This window comes from Lissotriton vulgaris, unplaced genomic scaffold, assembly GCF_964263255.1.
Source record: "Lissotriton vulgaris unplaced genomic scaffold, aLisVul1.2 SCAFFOLD_4168, whole genome shotgun sequence".
Lineage (NCBI taxonomy): Eukaryota > Metazoa > Chordata > Amphibia > Caudata > Salamandridae > Lissotriton > Lissotriton vulgaris.
In genome coordinates this window covers 111,724-126,107 of record NW_028253907.1, presented here as the reverse complement: position 1 = coordinate 126,107, position 14,384 = coordinate 111,724, and the positions used below count along the sequence as shown (strand labels likewise).

Below are 14,384 nucleotides of genomic sequence, written 5' to 3'. Positions count from 1 at the left end.
AGACTGGACCCCTTGTTGATGGAAAAACGAACCAAAGATCTCAATATTACACTTTCAGCTAGGAAAGGGGATGAAGGAATCGCCCTGAGCCTTTTTGAGCAGATGACTACCAATGAATCCATTTATTGGACCATGTCTAAAACCCCTTAGGTATGTAAAGCCTATAATAAGTGAGGGGTTGCTAGATGCAGAATACCAGAAAAACAAGTGCAAGATATCTCCTGCTCTTATGGTACATCATCATAGCGCCAATAGTGAAATCATTTTCATTGATTGGATAGAAACCTAGAAAACAAACTTGAAGCCCAACAGAGCCTGTGGGACAAATTAAATTGGCCGCTCCTTTAAACAAGCATTTACAATGCAATGGTTTCGCCTTTTGAAAAGTTTTTAGCTATTGGCATTGTAAATGACAACATTTGTATTTATGTGTTGGTTTTGAAAACAGATCAATAAATGGCATTGTCATTTACAATGCCAATAGTTTAATCTCTGGCAAATGCCACACAGACCCACACAGACCCACACACCCACACACAGACCCACACACACCAACAGAGCCCCCCCACACACACACAGAGCCACACACACAGAGCCACACACACACACCCACACACACACAGACCCACACACACACAGAGCCACACACACACACACACAGAGCCACACACACAGACCCACACACACAGACCCACACACACACAGACCCACACACACAGAGAGAGCCACACACAGAGCCACACACACACACACCCAGAGCCACACACACACACACCCAGAGCCACCACACACACCCAGAGCCACACACACCCACCCTGTCAATTAATTTGTATAGTTTCACGGTGGTGGTGAATTATGAGTTTTATAGTCAAGTAGGGATGGAACATTTGGTAGGAAATGAATTTTGTCAAACTCTTGGAAAGAGGTGGGAAGTTGGGGATGCTTCAAAAACCAAATATCTAACACACGGTAGAATACAGCAAAGCGAAAGTGATTTAACAAGCGTGGAATGAAGATGGAGGAGGAATATGTATCGTGGAGAATGAAAAATAAAACATCTCCAGTAACCTGCATGTCATAGGTTTAAATGGTGGCCAACTCAGCCTTCCATTCTTCAGGGGTAGTTCAATCGAGTACCATTAGATTGGACAACAACACCTATTTTTTACAGAGCTTAAAAATGGCAGAGTTGCAACATGAAGAGCTATAAAAAGGTATTATGTAATTACTATTATTAAAGGATTACCCACTTACAACACAGATCACATAGCAACACTTAATCAGTGTTCAAACACTGCAGCACAATGGGTGCGAGTGTGTAAATGACTAAAGATCCTCTGATTGTAACACAATGTATATACACCATTTGAAACAGTAAATATTACAAATAGCATTTCTAGGTATTCCAAACAATTTGCAAATAAATTAAATCTTTTTTACTATCACATACTTTTTCAAGTCTAAAAAACTGTTATAATGGTACTTTTAGAAAGCCAAACACCCCACTCAAAATAAGAAATTCCAATATGCACAAATTATTTCCACCACCATCTATAAAACTTTAATTTTGTGTTTTTTACACGTAAAACGGCCTCACAAAAAGGCATAATAGGGACAAAGTGAGCTGAAAACCTTCTTTTCTAATACCAGTTATCACAAACTACACAACACATTTCTTTCTTGCATCAACAAGACTAGAATCGTTTTGGAAATAAAAAAATACTGTTCAAACCATCAATATTTTATGAGAACATTTTGTACAGTGCCAAACGGGAGACAGAGATAGAAAGAAGCCAACACAGAAATCTGATGCCAGAAAAGTACAGCCGGAGGGGGTGGAGGTCATTACCCTAGCCTCTCTGAAGTTAGATGCACTGTTGTCAGTGTCAATGCTGCTGAGACATCCTCTCTCCCATCCTCGCCCCTCTTAAAGTAGCTTATCATCTTCGCTAACCCAGAGCATCTTTTGCAGCACCCAGTCTCAGCTGCCCTCCCTTTCCATGGACACCAGTACTCATGTGGTCTGCTTTAAACAGTAGTTAATTGAAAATGTTTTTAGCATGATCAACATTGTGTATTTATTATTATCGTGGTGAAACAAAAAGAATTAATGAATTGTGTAGGGAAGAGCCTGTGTCTATTTTGGTGCCCGAGTTGTGTGTTAATGATAGAAGTGATACTGGGATCCAAACAGAGTTCGGTTGGTAGGGCTGTGGGGAGCATCTGTACTGGAGAGGAAAAGAGGAGCCGAGCTTCTCATTTGCAATTCTTACCGAGTATCTGAAAGTGCAAGATGGGGGCAACACAGATTCGGAGATGAAATGTAACTTGCATACTGCCAAACTCTCCTTGGCATGTGCTGGGGAAACACGGCTGGGCAGGCGAGCACATTTTACACCGCGAGCCAGCAAATCGCAGAGTCAGAGGCGAACAGTGTGAACGGACAGTGTAGATAGAGACTACGAGAGAGGCAGAAAGAGTCTAGAGGAAAGAGATCGCAAAAGAGAAAGTGGAAGGCACAGCAAAGGGAAGAGTGAGGGAGTGCCAGTGTGAACGAGTGTGTGTGTATGTTTGTGTGAAAGAGAGAGAAATAAGCAATGGCGTGACATATCGAGAGAGAGGAACAAAGAAAGAATAACCATGGGAAATAGTGAGAGAGGGGGAGAAACAAACAAAGAGTGCGTGTTAGTGTGTCTTTATGATTGTCTGAGCGGGAGTGTGCGTGAAAGAGACAGAAAGAGAAGTGCGTGAATGAGTGCTTCAGGGGACGTGTGTAAGAAAGAGTGTCGGGCAGCTTGCTTGCAAAGGTTGCCGACAAACAGCTCCTGGAAGGCTTTGTTCCGAAGTACTTAAGACAAGCACCGGTATATCTCAGCACAAACGTGGATTAAAAACGTGGTAATGCCAATGGCCATATGGCAGCCCTCAGTCCATCGCCAATCAGCCTTTTCAATGGTAGGTAAAAGCACGCAGGGGATATACCCAAGCTTCAGGTCAACTGTGAGGCTGTCAGGGAGGGGGGATGGGCTCACGGACAGCGGGAGGGGGGGGACGGGCACACAGACATGGGGTGGGGGGGCGGGGACGGGCACACAGACATGGGGTGGGGGGGCGGGGACAGGCACACAGACAGCGGGAGGTGGGGCGGCGGGAACGGGCTCACGGACAGCGGGAGTGGAGGCGGGAACGGGATTAAAAAAAGTATTAAAATATGCCGCTTACCTGCTAGCAACTCTTGGAATGTGAAATCGCGCAGCCCACCCCTGCAAAGCACACGTTGGTAATGAAACAAACATGCGATACGAAAAAAAAAACAACCGCCCACCGCTGCATGACGCACGAAAATGGGCGGGATGAGTAAAAATCGCCGGAACGCCCACGAATCTGCTCGGGGAATGAGTGACGCATCTCTGTTCCAATGGCTAGCCTCCATTTATGGAGCTAGCCAATGGAACAGAGAGGTGGAACAAAGCCCCATACTTGTAAACAAAGGTTTTCGCCTGCGCGAACGCTGCTGCACAGCGGATCGCCAGGCGAAACCTAAAAAGCATAAAGAGGCCTGGGAACTTGTAGCTCATGGTTTACGGGGGATTCTAGGGGCATAAAAACAAACACCCTCTGTGCACAGGAGCACATGAATAATTTAGTTACCTCAGCAACTCTACCTAGCAGGCAGGGATGAACAGAAACTCAATTCCGTTATCAGCTCAGCAGTTCAAGGGGGTGACTATATTATTACCCTGATTGTACTGACCCCAGAGGAGGAACAAGCAACCACATGTACTGAATTATTGGCACCTGTTCTTAATATGGTTTTTAATGCAGCACTTGTGACACACCCCAATCTTGTCAGTCCGCTATGATTTTATCTTTACGCAAGAAGGGCAGCCGACCTAACTGTAGGTAAATGTCAAAACTGGACGGAGTCAACAAGGTATTTGCCAGAGTCTTGTTAAGCCACCTTCAGGGATGAGTTGACTTGGAAGCCATCCTGTCCAACATGCAAGCCAGCTTTAGATAGGAAACTGGAACCTTTGGCCGGGCAATGTAGCTGCATAGGATGTGCCTAAAATAGATGCATGTAAAACAAAGTTCTAATATACATAAAATTTGAAGTAAGAATTGGACCTGTCCATTAGGCACAATATGTTGCTTTTAGTAAGTTGTAAGAGTATCGAAAAATCATAATTAGCCGCTGTGAGGGGTCTATGTACAGTAAGAGCTGCTCAAGTGCTGTATGGCCTATTTGGAGAATGAAGGGAAAGTTTCCCAAAACCTTCAAGATTACACCAGTGTACCTATTACATGAGAGTTCCTGTTATTTTATTTGCGGACAACACCGTTTTGATTTTTCGGACAGAGCTTTCTATGCATACATTAATTTGGAGATTTGTTGAACATTGCATGACACGGGATCAGACTACAAATGTTGCAAAAACAAAAGCTTTGCTAATGAAGAATCTGAAAAAGATTATTTGCGGTTAAAGACCAACCTCTCAAATGTGGCAATAATTTTGATTATATGTGTATTCATTTCACCTGCAAACATAATTACTTTTCTCATACAGTGAACGCCACTAGTGTTTTGAGACAAACTTCCACTGCAGTGCGGAGCTGCAAGAAGAGGACTGGTAGGTAAGCATGATTCTCCAAATTGTACAGACAAAGGAAGATGCCTTAGATAAGCATAATTTAATTCACAACCCTTTATGTGTAAAATATATACATAATGTGCGATTAGCTGTATTAATCTCTGTGCATTTTTTTATTCAAATGTAGTAAGTGGTGGTATATGCCTTTTAATGAGTTACCCATATATATAGATGAACTATAAAAAATATATTCTTCATGAAAGCTTTTTAATTTGCATTTGATATAGTCACTTATACTAACTGTATTAATCTAGTGTTGGTCTGACACGCAATCAAGCTTCAGCGCACAGGTTACATTTCATAAAATGCTTTGTAAAAGTCTTGTTTCATTCTATTCTTTGCAGGTGTCTTATCATACGACCTGTTAGCTTAGAATAGGTTTATTGTGCATTGTATTCGATTAGCAGACTACTAAACGTTTTAATGAAATTCTGGCTTCGGATATCAAGACTGACTAGGTCGCAGAGGCTGCCTGTACCAGGCAGACAGGACTGATGAGGCATTCAAGGCCATTCAGATGATTGCTTCCTTGATGGAAGCTGGGGAAATAGAGAGTCTACCTCTTCCCCAAGACAAATGTTGTTTTATTTGTCTGTTAGGTGGAAGATAAGAAGCCTTTTCAAAACTTCTTTCAGGCTTTAATTGTGTGCTTTTAAAATAGCAGACTCAGACCTTATCCTGACTTTGCCGAGAGAACACCTCTTCTAGACTCTGCTGATTTACCCTGCCCAGAGAGTTAAGCTTCATGCCTGAATGCTCAGACTTTTTCTATTGAACATTAAACCTAGTTTATCTGATGCCAACACCTTCCTCATAGAATTTCCCCTTGCCACTTTCGATACTTTATTTGGAATAGATAAACTTATTTATGGAACCTTCTTGGGTCATATTTTGCTGGCTGTATTTCATTCTATTTTGCATATTCTTTTTGATCATGTATAAAATTAGACTATATGAACATTTGAATATGTATATTATTACCATATTTTCTCATTTAGTATTACTGACAGATTCAACCTGTAATTTGAACTAAATTTATGAATAAAACCTTTAAGGTTGGACACATTTCTCTCTGTCGTTCTTGTGGAGTCATATTGCATTCACTGTAATTGTGATGTATTTCTGACGTTAGCTCCTGCTTCACACTTCAAGTCAACAATCAAAGTTCTGTACGAACAGTGGATGATTTTGTTTGATGACTTTACAAAGAGACTAAAATTCAAGAAACTCTGCCCCATCTGCCTTAACTATATGCAGTGCCGACCTTTAATGTTGTACTTAGGCCAGTGAGCTATAAATAACTAAAAATATTTTTTTTAAGATGTCTTCTTCAGCTTCGAACTGGCAACCCCCCCCCCGGAGTCTCTGTATGAAGAGCTAGATATTAAACCCATCTCTGACATAGTCCTCTTTCTGCCCGATCTTTTTCTGGGTACAGTTACGCAGGAACCCACACGCTGGAGTGCATTTCACATCCAAGTTGGAGGTGGCACCCAACAAAGGAGATACTGCAAATCAGTGCATGTCACATGTAAAGAATGCCCTCTTGGAAATGGGATTCTATCACCTATGCGATAACCCTGCCCGTATTGGGACTAGTACAATCAACTTAAGGAGAAGCTCAGGAAACCAATGTGCATAACCAGATATGGCTAGTTAAAATCCAACCATCTTACCAATAAAGCAAACAATGGTCTCGAGCCATACATGGAAGGATCCAATCCAATCCACTTGTGTGTCTTTTGCTTTTGGATCCAATCTGAAGCACAAGACACTTTATAACATGTTTAGAATAGCAATCTCCCTAACAAGAGTTTATAAGTAGCCCTATGCTACTGTTGTAGGATCCATAGCAAGACTGAGACCACGTATCTACAATCTCTTCACAAGCCATACTCTCCTAGAAGGTGCCTGAGGTCCTCAGAGGCACTACTTTTGCTAGTGCCCAGAGTCAAGAAAGCATGCGCTGGCGGTAGATCTTTTTGCTTTCCTGCTTCTAAACTCTGGAATTCCCTTCTGCTGCACCTGAGGCAATCCCTGTCAGAGCCTCAGTTTCGCAAGAACCTTAAGACTTGGCTTTTTTCGGCCCCCTTATCCCCTATGTCTCCTCAGCTTGTTTTCGACGACTCAGCGCTGGGACACTCCTCACAGGAGTAGCTATGCGCTCCATAAAATGTGTATTATTATTATTATAAGGTTACATGTGTTAGGTCAAAACACAATGATGGCATTTGTGATAGCAACAAGGATGTAGGCACTGGGTTATCCAGTTTATGCTTATGCTCTTTGCACAAAGTCAGTGACTGCCCACAGAAATTGGTTGCTAACGGTACTAAAAGCTTTTGCTTTTGGTTTTAAATAACCTATTGGTGCAGTTGCACTTTCTATAGGCCAGACCCACCTTTAGTTTATCTTCAGTTCATCTTTCACTGGTTAATTACAAGTAAAGGCAAATAGGGGGAATTATAAATGCAGTTGGTTAATTTAGCAACTACTGCCATAATTTGATAATTATGCAATCAATATTTGATCTAGAAAGTGGAATGACTGGATGCTAGAAGTGGGGGGGGCATGGGTATCGCAAAGAGGGATCAAATCTTTTAACTACAAGCTAACAGCAGTTTAGCAAAATGCATAAAATAATAATAATAAAATGTGCAACAAGAAACAGAGGGTTTGAGGCAATAGAGAACAGCACTTGCCAACAATTATGGGAGAAAGTAAGATATTCTCAATTGTGCAACAAACTCTGGAATACAGACCCTCTCTACTCCAAATTGAAACCTTCAAAATCAAAATTAACAAACAGTGGTTCAGCACTCTAATTTAGTAATATGTTGTATACATTGCATATATGCATTCAGCAAGCAGATATTTTTATTGGCAAACACATTGATCACAGTGCATATGTATGCAACAGATCGACAATATAAATGTCACCGTTTTCTTTCTTCATTAGTTCTTTATTAGTTCTCTTCTTATGAACAAGGTACATCAATGAAATAAAATTCAGTAGCGGACATGTTTCGTCCACATAGGACTTCTACAGGGCTACAAAAGATACACACAACACATAAACCAATATTTACAAATTCTACATTATGAGAGAGACATATAAAAACCTTAAAAACAAATCACACATACTGAATATTGTAACAATATTGGGGCAGGCCATAAAACAGATCACCATTTTAATTTCCATGTGGTATAACAGTACATAAAATGAATAATAATCTAGTTTTCCTTTTTTAGTGGTAGCTTACAAGTCTTTCATAAAGTGCATGTTTGATAAACTTATTTGAATTCAAGCTCATACAACAATTATCCTTCTATAGTTATTCTACAAAAGGCAATAGTGTAAGATACAATTTGATGTTTCTTAACTGCTCCTAATAAAGAGACATTACATTGAGCATACCTTCAGACTATGCATGAGATTCACCAGTTCCTTAATATTTACTGGCATTCAAGAATATCCATGTTTAAGTTAATTCATAGAAATTCTATAAATACCAAATGAGTATTTTAAAACCATATCTATTCATCATGAATTTACAGTATATACAAAGAGCAAGATTTATCACATTAGAGAGAAAAAAGCCCAATATTAAAAATGTCACCTTTGTCAGAGTTTAAACTTTCAAAAACAAACAGATAATCCGGGGTCTGATATATCAGTTGCCTACTAGAGGAAAAAGATGGCTACACACCTCTGTCATCAAGAGTAAACCAGAGAAAATATGTAAGATTATAGGTAAGAATAAAGAGTAAAGAAACCCTTGCAAGTGGTTGGAATCTGATATATCAGACCCCGGATTATCTGTTTGTTTTTGATCATATGGACTTGGGGATTTAATCCGTGGCAAGTCTATAAAATCCCTTGGACCCTCTATCACTTTTGTGTTTTCAGAGTTTAGACTTTCACCAAGAGGAGTTGTATCATTCCTTAAAATATAATACATTTTGAGAAACACAGGCGCTTTCATTTTCTTTTTTTATATTGTACAAGCTCTGGTCAAAATCAATGCATAAAAATTCTTTTTTAGCGCGTATCATTTTTTAAAATAAACATCATTGGGAAACACTGGTTCTATCATTCAATTTTAATAATAACATACTCCAGTCATAAACAATGCGTTAAAAATTCCTTTCCTAGTAGGTCACCTGCTGTGTCTATGTTCTTGACAACTTATTTACTGATGTAATGCAAACTAACTGAAGAAACGTTATCTGAGTGTGCAACACTTAAAGGAATAATTTACTGTGTTACCGATAGATCTCATGTTGGAAGGTATGCTCAATGTAATGTCTCTTTATTAGGAGCAGATAGGAAACATCAAATTGTATCTTACACTATTGCCTCTTGTAGAATAACTATAGAAGGATAATTGGTATATGAGCTTGAAATCAAATAAGTTTATCAACCATGAACTTTATGAAAGACTTGTAAGCTACCACTAAAAAAGGGAAACTACAGATTAATATTATGTACTGTTGTACCACATGAAAATTAAAATGGTGATCTGTTTTGGGGTCTGCACAAATATTGTTACAAGATTCAGTATGTGTCATTTGTTTTTAACATGTTTATATGTTTCTCTCATAATGTACATATTGTAAATTTGGTTTGTGTGTTGTGTGTATCTTTTGTAGCCCTGAAGAAGTCCTGTGTGGACAAAACGCATCAGCAACTGCATTTTATTTCATTGATGTACCTTGTTCATAAGAAGAGAACTAATAGAAACTAATGAAGAAAGAAAACTGTGACATTTATATTGTCTATCTGTTGCATACATATGCACAGTCATCACTGTGTTTGCCAACGAAAAAATCTACTTGTGAATTCATATGCAATTTATAAAATATATTACTAAATTAGAGTGCTGAACCACTGTTTGTTAATAATAATAAAGTGTTGAGTTTGATGCACACAAAACACCCACAAACTTAGCATCCCTCACCCACACATCCACAGTCAGGCACTTGCATACCCACCATCAGACTAAAAATACACTGTTAGGCACCCACACACACATCAGGCGGTCCAAGATACATATCAGACACCCAAACAACTCAGCATCAGATGACCACACACACCATCAGATGCCCACACACCATCAGACATAGACAGGATGGACTAAATATATAAAACAACACATTAACCTTTAAGGTATTGTAAGCTTAACAAACATTTTTTAAATTCAATAAAACAGCAAAGTTAAAATAGAGTTATGATTCACTAAAAGGTTGAACAGTGGCTATGCCACAAATGATAGAACATTCAAAACTTAAGGTACGCCCTCCCTCTCACTTGTTCGAAACAGCTATTATTTGAAGCACATTCTTTCCCACTGGATCTTGCTCACGATATATAAAGACCAATTAATAAATAGCTAAATAAATACATTCTGTACCAAATATTGTCATCTGTTGAAAGGCTTCCTTTACAGGTTAAAAGCAAATTTGGGATATTCCGAAATATGGAATGAAAAATTATGGTCACATAATATTTGAATTACCAACAAGATATGATACTGAGCTGACCATGTCACAATGAAATCCTCACAACTATGTTTTATCGACAACCTCTAAAATATTGCTGCAATGTACCTTGAAATTTGGTATCCTGTTGTGAACAGGTCTTGGAAAATCAGCAAGGTTCTTTTCTTCAATGTAGTCCCAAACCTTTTGACGGATATCCCATTTAGAAACACCTTGCATAATAAGATAAAAACATGCACGTAGTAAGAAGATATATTTGCTTTAAGACACGAGTATTTACATCTTACAAAATAGCATTTTGATTTAAGGCCTAGTACATTGCCACAGAAGACATTACATTTAAAATAAATCTGGACAGTTATGTGTCCCCCAAAATGATATACTTTTTTATTTTAAAATGTTTTAATGCAGGACAGGAGTATGATGTTAAGACCTCATGTACAACATTAATAAAATTTGCAATGTGTTCATATGAATAATGCAAGCTTCTTTTTTCTCCGCAATCACAACTTTGCCACTGGGGCCTTTTTATGCTATCCTCAAGCCAGCCTCATCCTCCTTACAATCTTCCCTCTTAGCTGAAGCACCACTGTCCATTAGACTTCCTCTTCAAACTAGGGTCTCTATCTTGTCGACCCAAATAAATTCCTATTGGTCTAAGGGAAGCCAATTTACCTAGTTTATGATCTCAAACGATACATCAATGCCTCCCCTACCAGTCCTGGGTCCAACCCACAGTATCAAACAGCTACTTTTAATGGAGAAGCCATGGCGTTCTTGCTCAACCTTCTTAACAAATGCTTTGCGGACTATAAGTGACCAACAAATTATGTAGATCAGGAACACGTAAAATAATCCCTCCTACACGATTTTTCATTAATTTTCAACTAAAACAAATCAAGCAAAACATACCACCAAAACACAGATTTCAGGACACCTTTCTCTGTCCATTTCTATCAAAATAAAAAAATATAAAAGATTATCTTCAGATTGGAAGTGCCACTTGAGTACGTAGAGGGCACTACATCTGCTGAGAGTCAGTGATCTAATCATACCTAAAAATCATAAATGTCCGGAAATTGCATTACTTTACAAGGTACAGATAGCCAACACAGAAAGCAAAAACACAAACAAAACATCTGAGTAATATAGCTGTAAACCTATTCCATCATCACACCACCTTGTAGAACTATTTTTAATTAATAGAACTTTTTACGACATACTGACCAAATGCTTACACCCACAAAAAAAACTCATTAAATAGGAAAAACCAACACAGAAAAATTTAGTTCTACGTTTCTTTTACACACACCACATGGAAATTTAGGAATCCTGCAAAGAAAGGAGCACACCAATCATGGGGCTATAAAAATACGCCCATATTGAAGAAATCCAGGCTCTTGTACACCTTTATGCACAATAAAAGCACAGCCGACATCAGCATAACAAACATGCTGAGGGTAGCAATCTAGATGATGACAATAATAAAACCCAAAAGAAGAGATTTAACCCCTACACATGTAACTCCAACTAGCACACATACTTATGAGAGACATCAGAACTAGGAGGAGAACTCTCAGAAATAATGGTTTCATGCAAAACTCAGTACTGCGGCAAATTTCACCAAAATGGGTCTATAGAGTTGATTCAGGCTCACCAAGGACATCATAAACAACCTCCAAACATTGTGAATTTCAGCATAATCCCCTTGTAAAACATTGCATGAGCCACATCATAGGCTTCTTTTTTCATTAGGATTCTATGCTATGGGGTCCCACAAGAGAGTCACCTCCGACATGTCTGGTGTATCACTAACGTCTGCTGCAAGGTACTACTGAAACTTACAGGCAAACCGAAAGCCCATGTGATAAGTGAAAAGACACATCCACGACATACGTAGCTCGGCCCTTATCACGGGGACAATCAATTGTAAACTCCTCACAACCAATTAGAAACACAGATGTCCCTTTGTCTATCACGGTATCAAAGGATATACAAGCCTCAACAAACAGCTCATTTTGGGAGAAAATCTTTCAATTCATACTCTAAACCAGTGGTTCTTAAACTGGAGTCCGCGAGGACTACTTTTGGGCTCCGCAACTCTTACAAAATTAAATGATATTAAAGTGATATATACATATAAATGAGGAAAATTACAAATTTGAAAACGTTTTCAATATTTATGAATTAAGGAAACTATTTCAATATTTGACCATTTGTTTGATGTTTACTTGTTTTTGTATTTTTTTGTGTATAATTTGAGGTTCAAATCATAGAAACTGCTTGGGCCAGGGTCTCTGGCTTCTAATAATGACTCAGTGGACGTCCCCAGATTCAAAGAATGATTCAGTGGCGGTCCACTTAAGTCAAAAGTTTAAGAAGTGCTGCTCTAAACAGTTATCAGCTTCTGGACATGTGGGAATATCCTGAATGCCAATCCACTCTGGGCAAGAATACAAACATGAAGAAATATTATATTTGTATTACAAAGTGAGTAATACAGAAAGCAACAAGCATAAGAGCACTCCAACCACTCATGGGTCAATGCTGCTGACACAGTCTATTCCTTAGAGATATGCTCAATGGCAAACAACCACTACATTGCAACACTGAAACAGAGATAATCCAGCAGGTCACAGACAGAAACATCATGAAGCAAGCAATTTGAGGATTAAATCAACTCCAGCCACTGAAGGAAAGGTACCTGCTGTAGGTAAGTCACATGATCCACAACATAGCTAACAATTCTGGTCAAGAAAGGGCAATTGCAAAGCCAACATTTACTCTGCAATTAAGATGGTGGTCTCCCTGCAGGAAGCCTTTTGCTTTTCTTTTAAGTATTCTCAGCCTCAGTGAAACTCTCTACTCCGCATACCAGTTACTGTGTTGCTGGCTGTCATTTAGCCATGGTGACCTGCTCTGGAGCTCTGTCTGACGCTGATAACTAAAATGAACTTTGCCAGTTGATACTAATGTGCGACTCACTGCTCCAGAAACCCACTAAACCTCGACACAAGGGAGGGATGTGCTTTTCTCCCTGATTGAAAGAAAACATTAAAAAGATAAGTTGCATATCTCTGGAACTCTCTGGCTTCCAACCTTGTCCACTAAAAGAGGATAAATATTGACCCTATTGAGACAGTATTGATAAATTGATGTCCAAAGCATCACCTGGACATCAATTCTGCTCTGTGCATCAGCCTTGGACAGACGCATGGACAGGGACAGAAGCTCTGCTAGGCTACCATCTTTCCATAAGGCAGGACAGATCTTGCTTCCTTGAGACTATTGTGGCGGTGACTTGTGGAGAAAGAGGAGCTGGATAGTCCAAGACAACAGGCTGAGAAAGTGTGACCCAGAATGGAAAGAATTAAAAAACTCTGTTCCAGGAGAGTACCTAGGCCTTGATTACGAATACCTGGAATTTCTGCGATAGGGGGCCCAATAATCCAAGGGACAGAGAAATAACAGGAATAACTATATTTTGGGAAATAACATGCAGGAATCAGAGGCTGCGTGACGAGTGTTACATTTTTCCAAGTCTTTTACACTGAGATACAGCATCTGAAGTCGATGTGTGAAAAACAACAACATACCATTCGGATGTCCGCAATAGCTCCATGCCCTCTAGTATTGAGGTCTAAGTGAGGTAAGACTAGGCAGTGTTGCTTGACATTGATGTACCTATGGTCCACTCTTTTTGGAGGTGCATACAGACAGATTGAACCCTGTGCTGATAATGTGCCAACCTCTGCAAAACAAGTTTGTGAATGGGTTCAAATTTGCTCTTTTTTTGGATATACAACATGGAGAGGAGTACGTCAGATCTGAAATTAAAACTGCAATTACTATTTCCCCATTGTGTATAAAGCTGAACCAGTGTAAAGTACAAGTGGTCACTGAAAAGGGTGTGAAGATCATTTTCATGCTCACTAGTTAAGATATCAATGAACATAGGGTAAGACAAGTAACAGTTTCATTGCACAATCAACACTTTCTGTTTACCAATTGTTATCTGAATGTTAGCTGGACTTACATTTTTAAAACAACACTTCCAAGGAGGCACAAACATGTACTAGTCAGTACACATACACAAACTGTACAAATCATAATTTATGCAAAGCTAGAGTTAGGATAACACGAATAGGAAGGCCTCGGACTTAAATACCAAAAGCTTGGGTGTTTAAATTAGGACATGAAGAACTTGGGTGCAGGCAAGCAGGAATGCAG

General features: G+C 39.3%; 1 protein-coding gene across 3 annotated transcripts in view; it reads right to left on the bottom strand.

Annotated features, from left to right (window-relative positions):
- The window catches only part of MTHFSD (methenyltetrahydrofolate synthetase domain containing), a 142,327-nt gene that overhangs the window by 51,723 nt on the left and 76,220 nt on the right, over positions 1-14,384 (bottom strand). For all 3 annotated transcript variants that reach the window (XM_086951515.1, XM_086951514.1, XM_086951516.1), the window contains one exon: positions 10,263-10,366. In XM_086951515.1, the coding sequence (XP_086807641.1) occupies positions 10,263-10,366 (104 nt within the window). The remainder of the gene's footprint in view (positions 1-10,262; positions 10,367-14,384) is intronic.